General features: G+C 55.6%; 2 protein-coding genes across 5 annotated transcripts; one reads left to right on the top strand and one right to left on the bottom strand.

Moving 5' to 3' along the window:
* Nucleotides 1-210: 210 nt before the first annotated feature.
* LOC122384346 (SNF-related serine/threonine-protein kinase-like) lies at nt 211-11,303 on the bottom strand. 3 transcript variants are annotated; one of them, XM_043371680.1, is made up of 8 exons: nt 11,226-11,303; nt 7,182-7,427; nt 5,846-6,194; nt 5,359-5,500; nt 3,950-4,162; nt 3,470-3,610; nt 2,589-2,703; nt 211-2,264 (listed from the first exon to the last, which is right to left on the bottom strand). In XM_043371680.1, exons 2-8 carry the CDS (start codon nt 7,416-7,418, stop codon nt 1,050-1,052), a joined length of 2,412 nt encoding a protein of 803 aa, XP_043227615.1. In that variant the 5' UTR covers nt 7,419-7,427; nt 11,226-11,303; the 3' UTR covers nt 211-1,049. The 3 variants fall into 3 exon arrangements, with proteins under 3 accessions (XP_043227615.1, XP_043227624.1, XP_043227634.1); XM_043371689.1 differs by having other exon boundaries at nt 11,044-11,289; XM_043371699.1 differs by lacking the exon at nt 11,226-11,303 and adding an exon at nt 8,378-8,476.
* A 115-nt stretch (nt 11,304-11,418) lies between these two features.
* LOC122384333 (tRNA (guanine(37)-N1)-methyltransferase-like) lies at nt 11,419-17,746 on the top strand. Of its 2 annotated transcripts, XM_043371667.1 has the most exons (3): nt 11,588-11,744; nt 15,512-15,663; nt 16,253-17,746. In XM_043371667.1, the coding sequence occupies exon 3, from the start codon at nt 16,456-16,458 to the stop codon at nt 17,602-17,604; it is 1,149 nt and encodes a 382-aa protein (XP_043227602.1). In that variant the 5' UTR covers nt 11,588-11,744; nt 15,512-15,663; nt 16,253-16,455; the 3' UTR covers nt 17,605-17,746. The 2 variants fall into 2 exon arrangements, with proteins under 2 accessions (XP_043227594.1, XP_043227602.1); XM_043371659.1 differs by lacking the exons at nt 15,512-15,663; nt 16,253-17,746 and adding an exon at nt 13,213-14,982 and having other exon boundaries at nt 11,419-11,744.
* The last annotated feature ends 61 nt before the right edge of the window (nt 17,747-17,807 follow it).

Raw genomic sequence — 17,807 nt, 5'->3', positions numbered from 1 at the left:
CAGTGTCCCCGGCCCTAGCACGCTAGCCCCCAGAGTATCTAGACAACCTAGCCCCTGCAGCGACCGGAGTAGCTCTGGTAGCTGAGCAGGACCCGTTAGCCGTCCATTGCCCGGTGTCAAGCTTACCGTGGGTGGGTGTGGGGGGGGGGGGCGAGTGTCCGTCCCCAGCCTAAACATCACAACTTTCAAAGGAACACGCCACACGCCGGCCTCTAGTGCAGAATATATTATTGCCAACAGTTCAGTTTGACTAGATCCAAGTATGACTGCAGCAGGGCGGCGACCGGCCAACGCCTGTTAGCGGGCCGCCGACAATAAATAACGTACGCACCTAGCGGTCAGTCCGGGGCGGTCGGCCACCGAGAGAAATGCAGCTGAGTGGTCCTCGCCGGAACACCGGCGTAACATCGACACACGGTACACCGAGGGGGGGGGGGAGAGCCGCTGTGTGTACACCACACAGAGTCGAGCCGCAGGTACACCGAACGGTACACACACGCCTCTACAGGGAAGCGCGATACGCACGGCGGGAGGTACACCGAACACGGAGAGCGGCGGGCGCGGCGCGCACACTGTACACCTGTCCCGACTCGGCGGGCGTCGTCTACACGCCCGCTAAACATCCGACACAGGGGGCGCGGCGCGGCGGCGGCCCGTATATGTATAACATTGGCCACCGTCGAACGTTAAACAGACGCCGTGTCAACAGAGGTGGGCCCGGCCGGCAGGGGAGGGTCGCGCCCAGTCGGGAGGGGAAGAGGCGCGCACGTAACTCTTCGCCCGACCGACAGTCAGACGAGCGTGAGGCTCTCGGGCCGGCTAACGCCTGGTGCAGGCGCCCGGGTCCGGCGCGACAGTAACAACCACACCGTCAGTCACACGCGTCACAGACGCATACAGGTAACGGATTGGATACAAAACGGGGGGCAGGGGACAGGGCCTCGCGCTCCCTCCCTCCCACAACATTCACAGTCAACATATACACGTCCCATTCGTAACACAGCTAAAACTCACCGGTTAAAACGGCCGCCGCGCCGCAGTGCCGCCGCTCACCCAGCCGCCCACACGTACTGGGCGCTGTCGAGGGCGGTCGAGCCGTCAGCCCGCGGCGGCCGCTGCTCGCCGCCGCCGGCCAGCAGCAGACGGCCCTCGCGCCGGTCGGCCAGCTCCAGGAAGACGCCCAGCGGCGCGCCGCCCGACAGGCGCACCACGCTGACGTGCGAGCCGGCCGGCGGCGAGCCGCCCGCCGAGCCGCTGTGCACGTAGATATTGGTGATGTTGTCCGCCGTTGTGAAGATGTTCTCTGAGCTGGCCGTCAGCGGTTCCGCAGAGAGCTCGGCACGCGACGGCGACAGCGCGCCGAACTCGAGCACGTGCAGCTCCGAGATGCAGTTGAGCGAGCGGCTGTTGGGCACGCGCGACGCGCCGGTGCGAGTGAGCCGGCCGGACGCCGACTTGGCGCGGTACTTCCTGGCGTGTCCGCCGCCGCTGCCGCCGCCGCCGTGCCCGTCGCGCTGGTCCCTCGCGCCTCCGCCGCCGCCGCTGCCTCCCCCGCCCGAGTCGGCCGGCCGGGTGACCAGGCGGCGCTGCAGACCGCGCGACAGCCGGCCCACGGGGCCGCTCTCGGCCGAGTCACTCGAGTCGTCGTGCGAGTCGCGTCGCGGCAGCTCTTTGACAAAACCGATGACGGCCTCACGCTCCCGTTTGCGTTCCTCGTCGTCCGAGGCGTCTGAGGAGGAGCAGGAGGTGGTGCGCGCCGGCCGGCCGCGGCGCCGGCTCTCCATGCGCCGCAGCAGCGCCGGCGAGGCCAGGGTGCGCGTGGCCAGCGGCGTGGGCAGCTCTTCCTCGTCCTCGTCCTCTTCCTCGTCCTCATGGATCTCCAGCAGCTGCGGCGAGCTGCGTACGGCGTGCAGCCGGCGCGGCGGGCCCGAGCCGGACGCCTTGGGCCGCGGCCCGGCCGCCAGAGACGGAGACGGCGGATTGGACGAGTGGGGGGACACCAGCCACGAGCCCGGGCTGCCTGGCGACGAGCTCAGACTCGACTGCGGCGTGTGGCCGTGCAGGCCCAGGTTGGAGGTGAGCGGGTAGGGAGCGGGGGGCACCGGGCGCGCCGCCGCAGCGCCCGGCTCCAGCGCCAGGTGCAGTTTCGGGGAGGAGGCGCGCGGCCGAGGGGGCGGCACCCGGACGGCGGCAGACGCTTGCGGGGAGTCTGACGGACCGGCGGGCCGCGGCCGACCGGGATCGCTTCCCTCGGCGCCCGCCGGCTGGAAACAGAGAGATGCCAGTCAGACGGACCGCACCCAGCAACCCAGAGCCGCCACACTGGCGCGGTGTGTCGGTACCAGCCTCAGGTGGGCTCACAAGCACTTATATTGGCGTTTTTATCGAGCAGATTTTTGTCATAGCACTATAAACGTTTCTTATTATCGATCATTGTTGAAATTACCGTTTTTCAGACATGAAATCAAACAATTTCAATACTACTAATGCGCAGACCCGATGATCAATATGGCCAGTAAACGAAGCATGCCTTCCGCTTCTATTCACCCACTCGCCCTGCCCCTCTCTCCGTCGGTGCCCGCTCTCACCTGTGGCGGCATGCTGAGCGGTCTCGGTGTCCCGCCCGCCTGTCGCGGCTCCTGTGGTGACAGAAAGTGGACGCCCGACGGCGGCCGGGCGCCCGGCGTGGTGGCCGTTGGACGGCTGGCGACACGCCGGCCGGACACGTCATAGAGGGGCCGAGCGGCGTGGCATGACACACAACACAAACTGGTACAGCATGAGGCATAGCGAGGCACAGCACACCATGGGATAGTACAGTCTGTCTTAAAAGTACCGCGCAAAGTGACGGTGGATCCATCAAGCCTGACCGAGAAAGGGCCTGCTTTAATTTGAAAGTCACCGACCAATTGACCTAGGGAATGGACGAGGATGTCCATTGCTTCGGTGATCAAAATTTAGCAGGCCCTTGCTCAGTGAGGCTCGATGGATCCACCGTCACTTTGCGCGGTACTTTTAAGACAGACTGTACAGCGCGTACCAGAGTAAATGACTGCATAACATATGCATGACGCAAACCTTCAGTTCTCAGATTACACAGCAAGCCACGGATGGTATAGAGCACAGTGGCAGACTCAGCACGACACAACACAGGACACCGGCCACAACTCAGCACTGATATGGTGCAGTTGATACTTGATAGATCCTCGTGCAGTACCGACGTTAACAGCACGGTTTTGCGAGGAAAACTTTGTACTCAGGGAGAGATTTATAGTGACCACACACTTCGCTAGGAAAGCTCTTAACTGGCCGCTGCACTAGGGAGATATAAGCTGACCTCACGGAGTCCAGCGAGGGAGATGTGAACTGTCCTGTTGAGAGAAGAGTGTGTGAAGTGACCTCACGGTATCCAGCGAGGTGATGTCCACAGATGTGAACTGTGCTCTTGAATGAGCTGTGAATTACTGACCTCACTGTGTCCAGTGGCGACAGCTGGGCGCCCTGCACCGAGCCGATGAGGTGCGCGTGGTCCCTGGCGGCCCGCAGCCGGCGCTCAGCCAACAGGAAATACGTGGCCGTTATGTAGTTGTACTCGTCCCGATCCAAAGCGCTGCGGGCAAATAGGGCGTCAACTATCGAGACCTGTGATCGTCACCGTCCAACAAGGTTAGAAAGGCAGTTGGAACAAACTATAGTCACAGGGATCAGTGGACAGCTGCAGTGATAAAGCGCTGTTACAAGGCTCCTACAGTCGAGGAAACCTATGACACCGCTGAGGGGACAGGAGTGACATCCCTGTCACGTGGCTTGGGGGACCGGTAAACGTCAGGCAGGTCGGGGGGACAGAAAACTGTCACGCGGCTCAGGGGAGAGTCGAAGCGGACGCAGAGTGCCACGCATCGGTCACAGCCCGGCGTCATATTCAGCCCTTGCACTCAGCGGTACTCACTCCAGTATCTCCTCGCGCGAGCCCAGCCCGCCGTTGGCGATTTTCTGCACGATGAGCGCGTGTTCCTCCTCACTGAGGTGCTGCCGGCTGACGAGCGGCACGTAGGCGGTCAGCGGCTCGCCCAGCTCTGCAGCGTTCAGCCACGGATCCGACTCGATCTCCTGCAGGGAGGCGCGCCGAGACGGGTCCCGCTGCAGCATCCGACCAATCAGCCTGCGGGGTGCAGAGGGGAGTGACGTCAGTCGACCAATCACACGGGTTCCGCTGCAGCATCCGGCCAATCAGCCTGCGGGGTACAGGGTAGGGTGACGTCAGTCGACCAATCACACGGGTCCCGGTGTAGCATCCGGCAATCAGCCTGCGGGGGACGGGGTAGGGTGACGTCAGTCGACCAATCACACGGGTCCCGCTGCAGCATCCGACCAATCAGCCTGCGGGGTACAGGGTAGGGTGACGTCAGTCGACCAACCACACGGGTCCCGCTGCAGCATCCGACCAATCAGCCTGCAGGGGACAGGGTAGGGTGACGTCAGTCGACCAATCACACGGGTCCCGCTGCAGCATCCGACCAATCAGCCTGCGGGGTACAGGGTAGGGTGACGTCAGTCGACCAATCACACGGGTCCCGCTGCAGCATCCGACCAATCAGCCTGCGGGGTACAGGGTAGGGTGACGTCAGTCGACCAATCACACGGGTCCCGCTGCAGCATCCGACCAATCAGCCTGCGGGGTACAGGGTAGGGTGACGTCAGTCGACCAATCACACGGGTCCCGCTGCAGCATCCGACCAATCAGCCTGCAGGGGACAGGGTAGGGTGACGTCAGTCGACCAATCACACGGGTCCCGCTGCAGCATCCGACCAATCAGCCTGCAGGGTGCAGAGGGGAGTGACGTCAGTCGACCAATCACACGGGTCCCGCTGTAGCATCCGGCAATCAGCCTGCGGGGGACGGGGTAGGGTGACGTCAGTCGACCAACCACACGGCGAAGCTGCATCAAGTGGGCCTCGTTTCATAAAGCGAGTCCGTAACTTACGCCGGTTTTTGGGCTTGTATTGCAAGTGCATGTGAAGTGATAAATTTATTTCCCCTTTTCCCTTCTGTTCTTGCTTGCAAGATAAATAAACTCAACGATTCAAATTATCGTCATCGCTTCACATGCACTTGCAATACAAGACCAAAAACCGGCGTAAGTTACGGACTCGCTTTATGAAACGAGGCCCAGGACAACTATTTAAAAATAAGTGTCAAAAGTAATAGGTGAAATGACTACGATGGCCATACCGATAAACAGGACACAAATGAGGGTTGATGTTTCCCATTTGGGTCCCCGAGTATCAGGATTCCCGCGTTTATCATAATTCAGATGCGCGTACGGGCGCTGTCGGTCCCCTGCGTTGAGCACTCGCCTGCGGCATCCCTCAGAGACGGTGTCAGGCACCCGGTACTTGCAGTCCATAATCATGGTCAGCGTCTCACTGTCGTTGGCCTCTTGGAACGGCGGGTAGCCGCTCACCAGCATGTAGAGCACGGCGCCGAGCGACCACACGTCTGACGGACGGGGGAGGGGAGGGAGGTCACGGATCGGACCGAGCAGGCAGCAAAATCAGCCGGAGGTCCGGGAGCACCGGCAATAGCTCCGCAAACATTACCTATGCGACAACTATTTAAATGCAGTGTTATTATGGTCAAAATTCGTAAAGCTGTATAATATTAAGCTCGTCACGTACTCCAGAGACGAGCAAAAAAGCCGACTTTTCAGTGGGAGCGAAAAGGCATGATATATGACTCGAAAAGTGGAAGAGGAGAGCCATGGCAACATAGTCCTACAAGTCCTGCAGCGGACTCCATTGAAGAGCTCGCTAATCAGAGAGCGATGCTGTACGCGCCACCTACCGACTGAGGTGGGGTCGTACGAGTCGCCGAGCAGGATCTCCGGCGCACTATAAGCCAGACTCCCACACGACGTCTCCAGCTTCTGGCCCGGCAGGAACTTGTTGCTGAAGCCAAAGTCCGTCAGCTTCACCACGCCGAGTTTCTCGAAGAAGACGACGTTCTCCGGTTTGAGGTCGCGGTGCACTACGTGCAGTTTGTGACAGTAGGAGATGGCCTGCACGATCTGACGGAAGTACTTGCGTCCCAGGCGCTCGTTCAGGCCAGTCTCGTGTTTCATGATGTAGTCGTACATGTCTCCGCCGTCGGCCAGCTCCAGGATCAAGTACAGCTTGGTCTGCGTGTCAATCACCTGGAAAAACATCAGCAGTTAATGGATGTTTACGGTGAATTGCATCAGCAATTAATGAATGTTTACGTTGAGTTGCAATTCAGGATGCTCAGATTACAGCAGTGAGCCATAGGCAGCACTCGAACAGATAAGTATTATCGTGACCTATCTAGTCAGAACGAAGTGGCGGTCCTTGACCTTGCGCACGCGTTTTGTTGTCAGATAACGTTTGCGAGTGGAAATACGATGTGAAACTGGACGTCAGCCAGGACCTGCAAACCGTTTCGAATTTGGCTAATCATCACCTAAACGTTCTCCGTGCATACGCATCCGGATCCAAAGTTGTCTCTCAAACGGCTACGAGGCTTGCACACGGTCGGAATACAGCTTTGACCTGACTGTCAGGCGCTGTGCTGTCTGATAACCTCCACATATTTAATCAGTAACTACAATACCGGTGAACAGGCAGGTTGTGGCACCGTAGGTCACCGCCCCACCCTCACCCACCACCAGCCCCCCACCCCCCACCCACCCACCGTAGACCAACAACGCCCCCCACCCCCCACCACCACCACCACCACCGGAGGGCCACCAGCCACCCCCACCGTAGACGACCAGCCGACCCCCGGTGCCGTTTGGCTGATAATGAATAGGCGATGGAGCACTTATCGGCCTCGTCCGGCCGACACATTGCGCCGGTGTACCCCGGCCGGCTCCACCCGCATACGTCCGCGGTCCGAGATTTGTGTGTGAACCGGGTCCGCGATTAGAGCTTGGTTATGCCAAACTTTCGGTTTATGTCAAAAATAGGAATAAGTTCTGTTTAATGCCAGGAAGAGAAAAGAAATGTAAAACGATAACGAAGTGCTAAAAATAGATCAACCAGAACAAAGCAGTCAATCCACACATAAACGATATTTCACGTAGATATTTTATCCCCAGCTAGACTCCACAGATATTTGGCCGGACGGACGCCTATCCGCCAGGCGCCAGACCAGTCCCACTCACCTCATAGAGTCGCACGATGTGCGGGTGCTGCACCAGCTTCATGCAGCGCACCTCCTGGAACAGGTGCTCGCGCGACACCGGGTCCAGCTTGGTCTTATCGATCACCTTGACGGCCACGCGCTCGCCGGTGAACACGTGGCGCGCCAGCCGCACCACGGCGTAGTGGCCCTTGCCGATGGTGTGCTCCAGGTCGTATAGACCGGCGATCTTGCCCACGTCTTTGCCGCGGAAACTCATGGTGCGTCACTGAAACGGGACAGTCGTCATGCGCCGTCCCAGTGCCGCAATATGGGGGAACCGAGGGACTGACACTGCAGAGACTGTGGGCCAAAGGACTAATACTACAGACTGCGAGCCGAACGTCTAATACTTCAGATACTGGCTGCCGAACGTCTAATACTACAGACTGCGGGCCGAGCGTCTAATACCACCGAGACTACGGGACCAACGTCTGCAGTTTTCAAATTCTTTGTCTAAACTTTTGCGAGCATCTTAGCCCTCGCACTCACGAGCATAAGGAAGGTAGGCTGAACCCGCTCCCTTGGGTTTTTCACCAATAAATCGCGGAAAAGCGTCGAATGGCGACGAAGCTTTCAGTACCGTCGTGTTGATCAATATTTGTTCTGACCATAAAGTTTCATGATCCTGCACCAACAAAATTTAAACTGTGACTCCTTTTCTGAGCCCATGTCAAGCCTCAAAGAAGAGGTCACAGAATGGCAATTCAATCTAAGTCAACACCAGCTACTTGTGAATTTCCATAATTTTTTTGTGTGAATATAAATGTACCAACATGTGAAGTTATGATTGTCCAATGGATTATGGTGGGTGCCAATGCTGTGAAAAGGGGTGGGGGTTAGAATGGCCACACTGGTTACCATAAACTGACAGGCCTTGACCTTGGTTGAAGGTCAATACCGGACTAGAAAAAGGTCATGTTGTTGATGTGAATTGTTGAACTGTATACACTGAAGGTTTGTGATCAGTCACTATAGCCAGGAATGTAAGCTATGGGTTGCTGCAAAAAAAAAAAAACTGGTGGCCCTCCCTTCCCATGACTTAACATGTCTTTAGGATGCAATTTTGGAATTCAGCATTCAATTGCTGTGTTTGAGTTTATGTATATGACTTTACTATAAAAAAGTTTCAGCTGCACCTTCTAACATTGACATATAATGGAAAGATCACAAACTTACCTGGCTTAGATCACTAACATAAAAATCTTAGACTTATTGACACACAAACATCCTTTCACCTTCATTGATCACTGAAAGCTTCAAAGCAATAGTTCAGTGTATCATCTTAGATTCAACTTATTTCTTGAGGTGAGCTGTGAGGAACTTGGGATGACATACTGAGCTGGCATAAATGATCGGGGACTAGGGTTCTCACGACTCACAGTTTCACAAAAAATGCAAAAAATCAAAATAGAATGTGGAAATATGAGAACAATTTTCAGTTTTCAGTTTATTTGTATAATAAACCTGAGGGGCATCAAAATGTCAGAGTTAAGGCTTATTACAGTTATTAATGGGTAGACACCTAACCTAAATAAGAGGGTAGGTAATAGGTATGTTATGTGTCAGTGTGACTACTAACTGATATAGGATATTCATTGACATAATTGCTCATGTCCAAAACAAACCTGCCAGCAAATTCCCCAGTCTTGATTTAATTAAAAAACTTGTGAAACATAAGTGAAGGGTGGCACCCTCTGGACATTATGACACATTCGCTTTTTACCGGCTTTGTGAAAATGTGACTGACATTGACTGGACTTGGACTTGATGTAATGCTTAATCACATTAGCTTCACACCAACACCTGATTCAGGTTAGACAATTGACAAACTGGTTACAACAAAACATTTTACAAGCAAGAAGGCTTCGCAGGCTTCGCACCAGGAGCAGAGTTGACAACCTGCTAAACGAACGGGGAAACCTGACATCATGTGACCAAGACAAAGCTGACATGTTGGGCAAGTACTTCAGCAGCATCTTTACCCATGAAGATACTGAAGCACCGGATACGGACCTTGATTGGCAGGGCCCCTTCCTCGATAATGTTGAAGTATCTCCCCAGAAAGTGGAAGGAAAGCTGCTGTCCCTCAAGACAACCAGCGCGCCGGGGCCTGACGCGATACACCCCCGAACCCTTCGCGAGTCAGCACTGGCCCTCTCCTCCCCTCTGAGCATACTGTTCCGCAAGTCCTTGGACACTGGGTCGCTTCCCTCGGACTGGAGGACAGGCGAGATCACCCCGATCTTCAAGAAGGGTGACCGCCAACGCCCCTCGAGCTATCGTCCAATCACTCTGACTGCCATCCCTGTCAAAGTCCTCGAATCAATTGTCCGAGACGCCCTCCTCCAACATTTCCGCGAAAACGGTCTGCTCTCCAGCGCCCAGCACGGCTTCCTCCCAAAGAGGTCGTGTACGACACAACTGATGGAGGCAATCGAGGACTGGAGCACCGCCATCGAAAACGGAGACAACATCGACATCATCTACCTGGACTTCGCCAAGGCGTTCGACTCTGTGCCGCACCAACGTTTGATCCGCAAGCTGTTTGCATACGGCGTCCGGGGCCCGCTTCTCAACTGGATCGCAGCCTTTCTGATCGATCGCCGACAGAGGGTTGTGGTCCACGGATGCAAGTCCTCATGGGCCCCTGTGACCAGTGGTATTCCACAGGGATCGGTTCTCGGACCTGTACTGTTCACAATATTTGTCAACGATCTTCCCTCGGAGGTCACTGGTTCGGTCAAACTGTTCGCCGACGACACGAAACTATACCGCCGCGTCCTGGGTAGCAGCAATGACCTCCAGACTGACATCGATGCGCTCGTCCGCTGGTCTGAGAAGTGGCTGCTCCCTTTCAATGCCCAAAAGTGCAAGGCGATGCACCTCGGCCACCGGAACCCGGAACACGCGTACTATTTGAACGGCATCCTGATCCAGAACGCTGAAGAGGAGAAAGACCTCGGCATCGAAATTGACAACCAACTCAGTTTTCACAAGCAGACCGCGTCAGCCGTCGCTAAAGCCTCACAGATTCTGGCCGTCGTGAGACGCTCATTCGCCAACATTGACGAACACACGCTGCCGCTTCTCTACAAGACCATGGTTCGGCCCCTCCTAGAATATGGGAACACAATCTGGGGACCTTTTGGGAAAGAGGACCAGAAGAGGCTTGAACGCGTGCAACGTCGTGCAACAAGAATGGTCGCACAAATCAAGCACCTCCCGTACCCTGAACGACTCCGTCGACTGGGACTACCATCACTCTACTACCGGAGGCGCAGAGGCGACATGGTGACCGTATATCAGCTGCTGCACGGAGGGTTGGCCATATCGCCAGAAAGCTTCTTGACCCGGAGCAACTCAGCTCGAACCAGGGGCCACGAGTGGAAGCTCGAGAAACCGAGGGCCACCAAACTCGTGCGCAGAAACGCGTTCAGCTTCAGGGTCATCAACGACTGGAACTCCCTACCAAGTGCGGTGGTCACGGCACAGTCCGTCAACCAGTTCAAGGCCCAGCTGGACAAGCACTGGGGTGGCATCATGTACGACACCCCCTATCCCTGAGAGCCTAGCCTGTATCCCGACACGAGCTCGATGAGAGCGGGATCCCCAGGCCAAGTGGCCTTTTCAATCCCGATCACCACGAAGGTAAGGTAAGGTAAGGTAAGGTAAGAAGTAATGGCCATAGTACCATTGCATTGTGGTAACCAAACTGGATTACGAACCCACAAGTGATCCTTTACGTGGTATTCCAAACACAAGGCACATCATTCGCGATATGACCGGCGTACAGCCTGATTAATAAGGAATCACTTTGATGAGAAAGCAAGCAATAAGCCTACCTGTTGTTCGATGTTCCACGCCTTAGTGGGAACCATGGGAATCGGAGGCACCCAGAGGCCAGAGAAGTTAAACTTCAGCTGCCAATTTGATGCAGTTTATTGCTTCTTTATTTACTTATCCAATCCATGCACTAATCGCCCCATTTGAATACTTGTTTATAGACAGTTACGCCCATACCCACCTATGTATAGTATGATCGCTCCATCCACTCGGACCTCTCTTATTGAAAAACACACCGAGTGAGTGAGGAGGAAATTACGGTAAAAACTTGACAAAGTTGAGGATATTTCAAGTCTTCAGAGGAAATCGTAAATTAATGACGTCATTGATCTTATTTAATTTTGAATTTTCAAAGTGAAAATTATTTTCAAAACATTGTTTTCAGGTTACAAAATTGCATGAGATCAATTTTTACTTATTGTAAAAACTATCTTTTTACTGCTGCGAATAATAACTATCGAGCAATAAATTTCATTTGCTTCGCTCATTTGCTGCCGAACGGTGACATCATTAGACCAAAACCCACTTGAAGCGAGGACTTTTGACGTCTTCTCACTCGAGGCGTTTGCTGGCGCACTAATCGTCTCTCTCCGCGTGTCGCGTTGTCAGTGGTGTTGGTCCGAGAGCCACTTTTTCTATTTTAGCGTTTTTTTTAGGTTGTATGTTTGCATTTCTGCAAAGAAATAGCATCCTTTTCTTGGTGAGTACAATTTATACTCTCAGCATATCCAAGATACACAAGCCTTTAAAGTTATTGTTACCTACTAACTAGTCTAGTTTTCACCAAGCCGCATCATGTCAATGTAGAATTTCGACAAATCATGCAAATATTTGTCAGCAAACTCCTTTCATTCCTAGTCATTTTGACCGGCATTCATGGAGTTAAAGTAACGTAATTAAATTAGCCTCTTCCTTCGAACCTAAACCTCAGGCTACGCTAGCATTTGGTTTCCGCATATATCAGTTGGGGAAACTACGAGGCGAATGTCAAAAAATGGATTGGTCAATAAATGGACTTTTGATGACCATATATGGACATAAATGCAGCCCCCGCTACTAAGGGTGAAAAACGGTATAACAAGCTGGTACTTGCGGTATCGCGTCCACTTATTGGAGAGAAAAGGCTTCCATTTTCCACGAGGAATTAGCGTGATTTGATTAAATTCGGCGAATTGACTCGAAAATAGCCATAGGAAAACAGCTTTTTCGCAGGTTCTGGGAGTCACAATCATCTGGCCATTTAATAAATGGATTGGTTTTATGAAAGAAAATTGTTAGAAGATTTAATTTAATTACACTAAACAAAGATAGGTAGGTATTTAATTTTAAAATGATTAGAAAAACCATAAACAAAATCATAAAAATAATGACATTTTTAAACCATGGTACTGCTTACATTTTTTGGCGCGTCTGTTTCAATCCGCCATATTTGCCAATCACGGTTTGACCTTGCGTTGTAACTCTGCGATTTATAGCCGCCAGTTAATTATGCACCGGGTGAGTGTAGGTCTTGTGTGGTTAAAAACATTCTTATGCCTTATTTTTTCATTTGAATGCAAAAATTCATTGAAAAGATGAAGTTGTCTGATTTTATGACCATATATGGTCCTCGCCCCGCCCACTCCAGCCGCTGATTGGCTAATCCAATTTTTGTTTGGCTCCTCGTAGTTTCCCCAACCCCAACTGATATTGTCAATTTGTTTTTGTTATGTGTGGTATCAACCTTCCTCCATTTTTATTAATATGATATGGCCAATTGATGAATGTTTGAAAATATTTTCACTTTGAATAAGTGTGTAACTTATAAACATGCAAAACTAACTGATGGCAGCAATAACAGCTGTGAGCTGATGGCTGACAAAATCACAATACTCACCTGATGATTTATTGATGCACTCACATGGTGGCTCACAAGACAACATTGTTATTTCAAATGTCAAGTGGTGTGACAGGGTGATGTGACAACTGACACTTCCACCGCTGGATCAGCATTGATTCAAATTCTGCAAAGAAAAACTGTCTTCAGCTCCTAGGGAGACCTGGAAGTGGAGCATTTTCATGCGCCAATGGGCCACCAGTGCCGCGGACCGAAGGCTGCTCATCATGCACTCAATGCAGCGGCTGCCGATGGTGACCGCCTCTCCCGGTCCTGCCCCGTGTGCCCGCAGTCGGTGACTCGCCGGCCGCTCCGTCCGTGCGCGGTGCCCGCCCGAGCAATGGCCGCCCCCGGACAGCAGCCGCCGGCCGGGGTGCGCGGCATGACACGGCTCGATCGGACTGCCTTCCAGCGGCCGCTGGACGTGTGCGCGCTCCGCCTGCCCGCGGCCGACATCGCGCCCATCCTGAAGCTGCTCAAGACGCAGATGCTGCGCGTGCCACACTTGCGTCCGGTCCAGCCGCTCGGCGAGCTGCCGCTGATGGAGTCCTCCGGCGGCGGGGAGCCGGGTGCGGACGCGCCGGCTGCCGACGGCCCGGACCAGAAGGTGGTGTTGCTGGACCCGGAGCGTGTGCCGGACGCCGGCGGGCTGCCGTGGTCAGGTCTGGAGCCGCTGGGACTGAGCGCCGCGGATAGTCCGCTCCGGCTGACTCTGAGACTGGCCTACGATAATTACCGCGCAGACGCGGTGCTGCGCGCCGTGCTGCCCGACGGCCAGGACGGCTGCACCAGCTTCTCCCGGGTCGGCCACCTGATCCACCTGAACCTGAAGGAGCACCTGCTGCCCTACGGGGAGCTCATCGGACAGGTGCTCATGGACAAGCACCCGGGCGTCCGCACCGTGGTCAACAAGCTCAACACCATCGACAACACGTTCCGCAACTTCAGCATGCAGCTGCTAGCCGGCGAGGCCGACTATCTGGTGGAGGCGCGCGAGAACGGCTGCTCGTTCCGGATGGACTTCTCCAAGGTGTACTGGAACCCGCGGCTGTGCACCGAGCACGAGCGGTTGGTGTCGCAGCTGCAGCCCGAGGACACGCTGTACGACGCGTGCGCCGGCGTGGGACCGTTCACCGTGCCGGCCGCCCGCAAACGGTGCCGCGTCCTCGCCAACGACCTCAACCCGGAGTCGTTCCACTGGCTGCAGCACAACGTGACCGCCAACAAGGTCCAGGACCGGGTGCAGACGTTCAACATGGACGGCCGGGAGTTCATTCGGACGGAGGTGCGGCGCGGCCTGCGCGAGCGGCTGGCGGCGCCGGCCGCCGCCGGCCGGCTGCACGTCGTACTCAACCTGCCCGCGCTGGCCATTCAGTTCGTAGACGCGTTCGTGGGCCTGCTGTCACCAGACGAGGTGCCGGCCGACCAGGTCGTGCCACTGCGCGCGCACGTCTACACCTTCACCAAGGAGCTGTCGGCGGCCGAGCGCAGCGTCACAGAGGCGCTCTGTACCAATGTCGGCAGAGACGTCAGCCGCCACTTGCGCGAGGTGTTCCTGGTACGCAACGTGGCGCCCAATAAGCTGATGTACCGAGTGACCTGGGACGTGCCCGCGGAGGTGCTGTGCGCCATGGACGACGGACCCGTCCTCAAAAAGGCCAAACTGACGGAGCCCTGACCGCGTGTTACTGGATGGACATTTGACACCTTTGTTAGTGCCGGCTCAGCGCAAGGATCGCTGACAACGAACGTCCCGCGCAATGTGTTGTCTGTTGACGTCTGTCTGAGAACCAAACACTGGTGTGTCTTTCGAATTGTTGGGCCTACTATGGGATCGGCTACTTGCCCCAGAAATTCAAATTTAACGCTGCAGTGCCAGTTTTACGTTTTTGCTAGCTTATTGTTTTATATTGGTACTGCAAAGCAAATGCTTACGGCGATGTTCCGAGCAAAGTCAGCTTATGCTGAAAGGGTGACATGCTTCATTTGGTGTGCGTTGTTTGGAGCCGCTATTTTCATAGCAAATTCATTCACTTGACGTAAATACACTTTTTGTACCGTGGCCTTACTCTGTGCCGGGGGTAATCGAAAATTGAATAAAAAAAAAAAAATAATGTCGATGACTGGCTATCCAATCGCAAGTACCTTTCAGCTTCTTGATCAATTTGCTGGTGACGGGGGTGGCGTAGAAACGTGGCCGTCGTCTTCTTTCCTTGTCGTAATTTTCCTGTTAAAATTTCAGGATTAGGTGAAACCACTGTTGATCAGTTGATGTCAGTGGCTGAGCCTGAATAAACCCTCGAGCGCAGATATGTCTGCGAAGATAAAGTGTAACATTTACGGATCCGTGTCATGAATGCAAACGAATGAAAATAAAAACGCGATTGAACATCTCTCGCTAATTAGTTCCGCATTTTATCAGAAAGTGTATTGATCAAAATAAGATAAGGTACCGTACTTAGACCATCTCAGCAGCAGATCTTTTGTTGTCTGGTGCTACTGCATGATCATAACTCATCCTTTTATCAATCTCGTGCCATTTTTTACTAACCAGCCCAGCAGCACTGACCATTTTCTGTCCATTTTCACAGCGCGCTGGAATGCTCTCCGTATAATGGGAAAACGCAAACGTAACTCCGTGAACCCGTTCAAAAAGGACAAGGATCGGCCGGGCAAGAAGGGTAACCCGATATACCGGGTGGCCGGCGCCGGACTCAAGGCCCGTGCGGGCTCCAAAAAGGAGGTGAGTGAGACGGCGAGCAGCGATCAGCCTGCTGAGTCGGTCTGGAGCGTAACTAACCCAAAACGATATCAATGTATGTTGTTTCCAGTAGTTTGACCGCGGTTGGGTTCCCATTCAAATTCTGGCCGACCTAGCTGTTTTTGGTGTAAACCTGTGTCGCACCTGAGCTCAGGCCTACCGTGCATTTGTCGGGCCTCGGTTAGTGTTATGTCGCGCCCATGGATCTAAAATTATTCATGTCCGTTGCTCAGTTCTATGATACCGGCTCTCCGTGTATGACGTTAGTTCTCTGTTGCTTTGATCGCTACCAACATGCCAATATGCCATATTCCTATCACTTATGTGACCCATGTACTAATTTGCCGCTCCATGAATCGCCATCGTCAAACGTAATGAAAAGGTTCTGCTATGTTTTCACGTTCATTTAACTTCATGCTGGTTTATATTCACACTGACTCCCTTTCTCCGAATCACGGGTTCAAATATCAACATTTTTGCCTTCTCGAACTGCCGTTTCTGCGATCAGACGCCTTATCGCGCCTGTTCGCCGTAGCTCTGTAGTGACGGTGCTATGTGCGTGTTTCGCCAGGTGAACTTACAGAACCGCTCGCTGGTGGAGGCCCTCGACCAGCAGCTGGGCGAGCAGCAGCAGCAGGCGGCTCTGAAACCCACCCAGAAGAAGCCGCCACCGCCCGCCGAGACCGCCGACCCACCGGCGCCGGCGCCAGACTCCGAACCGTCGGTTGACGAGTGTGTGGCCAAGCTGTCGCACTCGCTTCAACAGGCGTAACCATGGAGAACGACCTGCTCGACTGCCTGGAGGAGCTGCAGTACTCCGGCGCGTGCCGGGAGGCGGGCGCGCTGTCGGCGGCGGTCTCTGAGGGCCCGCAGTCGGCCGAGTTTCGCCGGCTGGTCTGCTGGCTGACGGACCAGCTGGTGACTCTGTGTGGCCTGGAGGAGACCGTCCCAGCGGACCTGGACGCCGATGAGTTTCAGATGGAGCTCAGCGGCGTGCTGCGCGAGCTGCACTGCCCGCACGCGGTGCTGCTGGACGGACCGACGCAGCAGCGGCTGGCCAGCCGGCCGGCCCGTCTGCTGCTGCTCGACTTCCTCTGTGGCGAGCTCCAGGCGGCCCGTATGCTGGCGGTGGACGGGCCGGCGGTCGGCGGAACCGCGGCGCCGGCCGAGACGGCCACCGCTGCCGCCCTCAAGAAGACGCTACTCGCCCTCAACTTCCCCAAGCCCCCGGCGCAGATCACAGCCGGCCAGCTGTTTGCCAAGGTGGCCCAGAAGCTGGAGGCGACAGCACGCGCGGCGCCCGCCGACCTCCTCTGCAAGCCGCTCTGGACGGGAGAGCTGAGCGCCGACCAGTGGCGCCGGCTGGAGGCCGCGCTCACCGAGCTCCATCACGAGTATCGGCTGCGGCGCGAGATGCTGCTGAAGCGGCTGGACGTGACGGTGCAGAGTTTCCGCTGGTCGCCGCGCGCCCAGCAGCGCCAGGAACAGGTGCTGGCCGCCTTCGGGTCGCGGCGCGCAGCGCTCTCGCGAGAGCCGGCCGTGCGGCTGGCGCACCTGCTGGCGGCGCGCACCGACCTGGCCGTGGAGGAGCGCACGTGCAGCAGCCAGGTGCGCCGCAACACGCGCACCGGTCTGAACCGTGTGGTGATCGGCCCGGTGCCCGACCGCGGCGGCCGGCCCAGCGAGCAGCGCGCCCCGCCGCCAGAGATGCCCAGCTGGAAGGCCCGGGAGGCGGGCCCGCCGCAGGGTGGGGGCGGCGGTGGATACCGTGGCGGCGGCCGCGGCGGGGCCGGCGATGGACGCGGCGGCAGCCGGGCCGGAGGAGAGTTCCGCGGAGGCCGAGGCAGGGGGCGCGGCGGGCGGGTGCAGGGCGCCGGCTGGACCCGCGGCGGCGGACGGGGCTACCAGGGTGGTAGGGGCTGAACGAAACTCCCACACCGGCTTAGGTAGCCTCGGAAACATCTCACGGACATCCTGGACGGCTCAGCTAATCGGACTTATACCCAGTAAGATAAACACGATCTTATGCCTTGTTTCGTTTGTTAATACATTGCGGTGTAAAGAAGTGGGATGTTTGACATGCCTCCATTTGATATGCACTGCCGCCATAATAGCGAGCAAAAGCG

Source organism: Amphibalanus amphitrite, unplaced genomic scaffold (genome assembly GCF_019059575.1).
Source record: "Amphibalanus amphitrite isolate SeventyFive unplaced genomic scaffold, NRLGWU_Aamphi_draft 000014F_arrow, whole genome shotgun sequence".
Classification (NCBI taxonomy): Eukaryota; Metazoa; Arthropoda; class Thecostraca; order Balanomorpha; family Balanidae; genus Amphibalanus; species Amphibalanus amphitrite.
The sequence above is the reverse complement of the archived record's forward strand: the minus strand, read 5'-3'. Positions and strand labels throughout refer to the sequence as shown.

Bases quoted from the DNA above. Each gene is read 5' to 3' on its own strand.
- LOC122384346 (XM_043371680.1), bottom strand. From the start codon at position 7,418: ATGAGTTTCCGCGGCAAAGACGTGGGCAAGATCGCCGGTCTATACGAC. The intron at 6,195-7,181 runs GTGAGTGGGACT...ATGTTTTTCCAG, and splicing joins ACATCGTGCGACTCTATGAG to GTGATTGACACGCAGACCAA. The intron at 2,704-3,469 runs GTCAGTAATTCA...GCGTGTCGCCAG, and splicing joins TCGCCACTGGACACAGTGAG to CCGTCCAACGGCCACCACGC.
- LOC122384333 (XM_043371659.1), top strand. From the start codon at position 11,706: ATGTTTGCATTTCTGCAAAGAAATAGCATCCTTTTCTTG. The intron at 11,745-13,212 runs GTGAGTACAATT...GTGTGCCCGCAG, and splicing joins GAAATAGCATCCTTTTCTTG to TCGGTGACTCGCCGGCCGCT.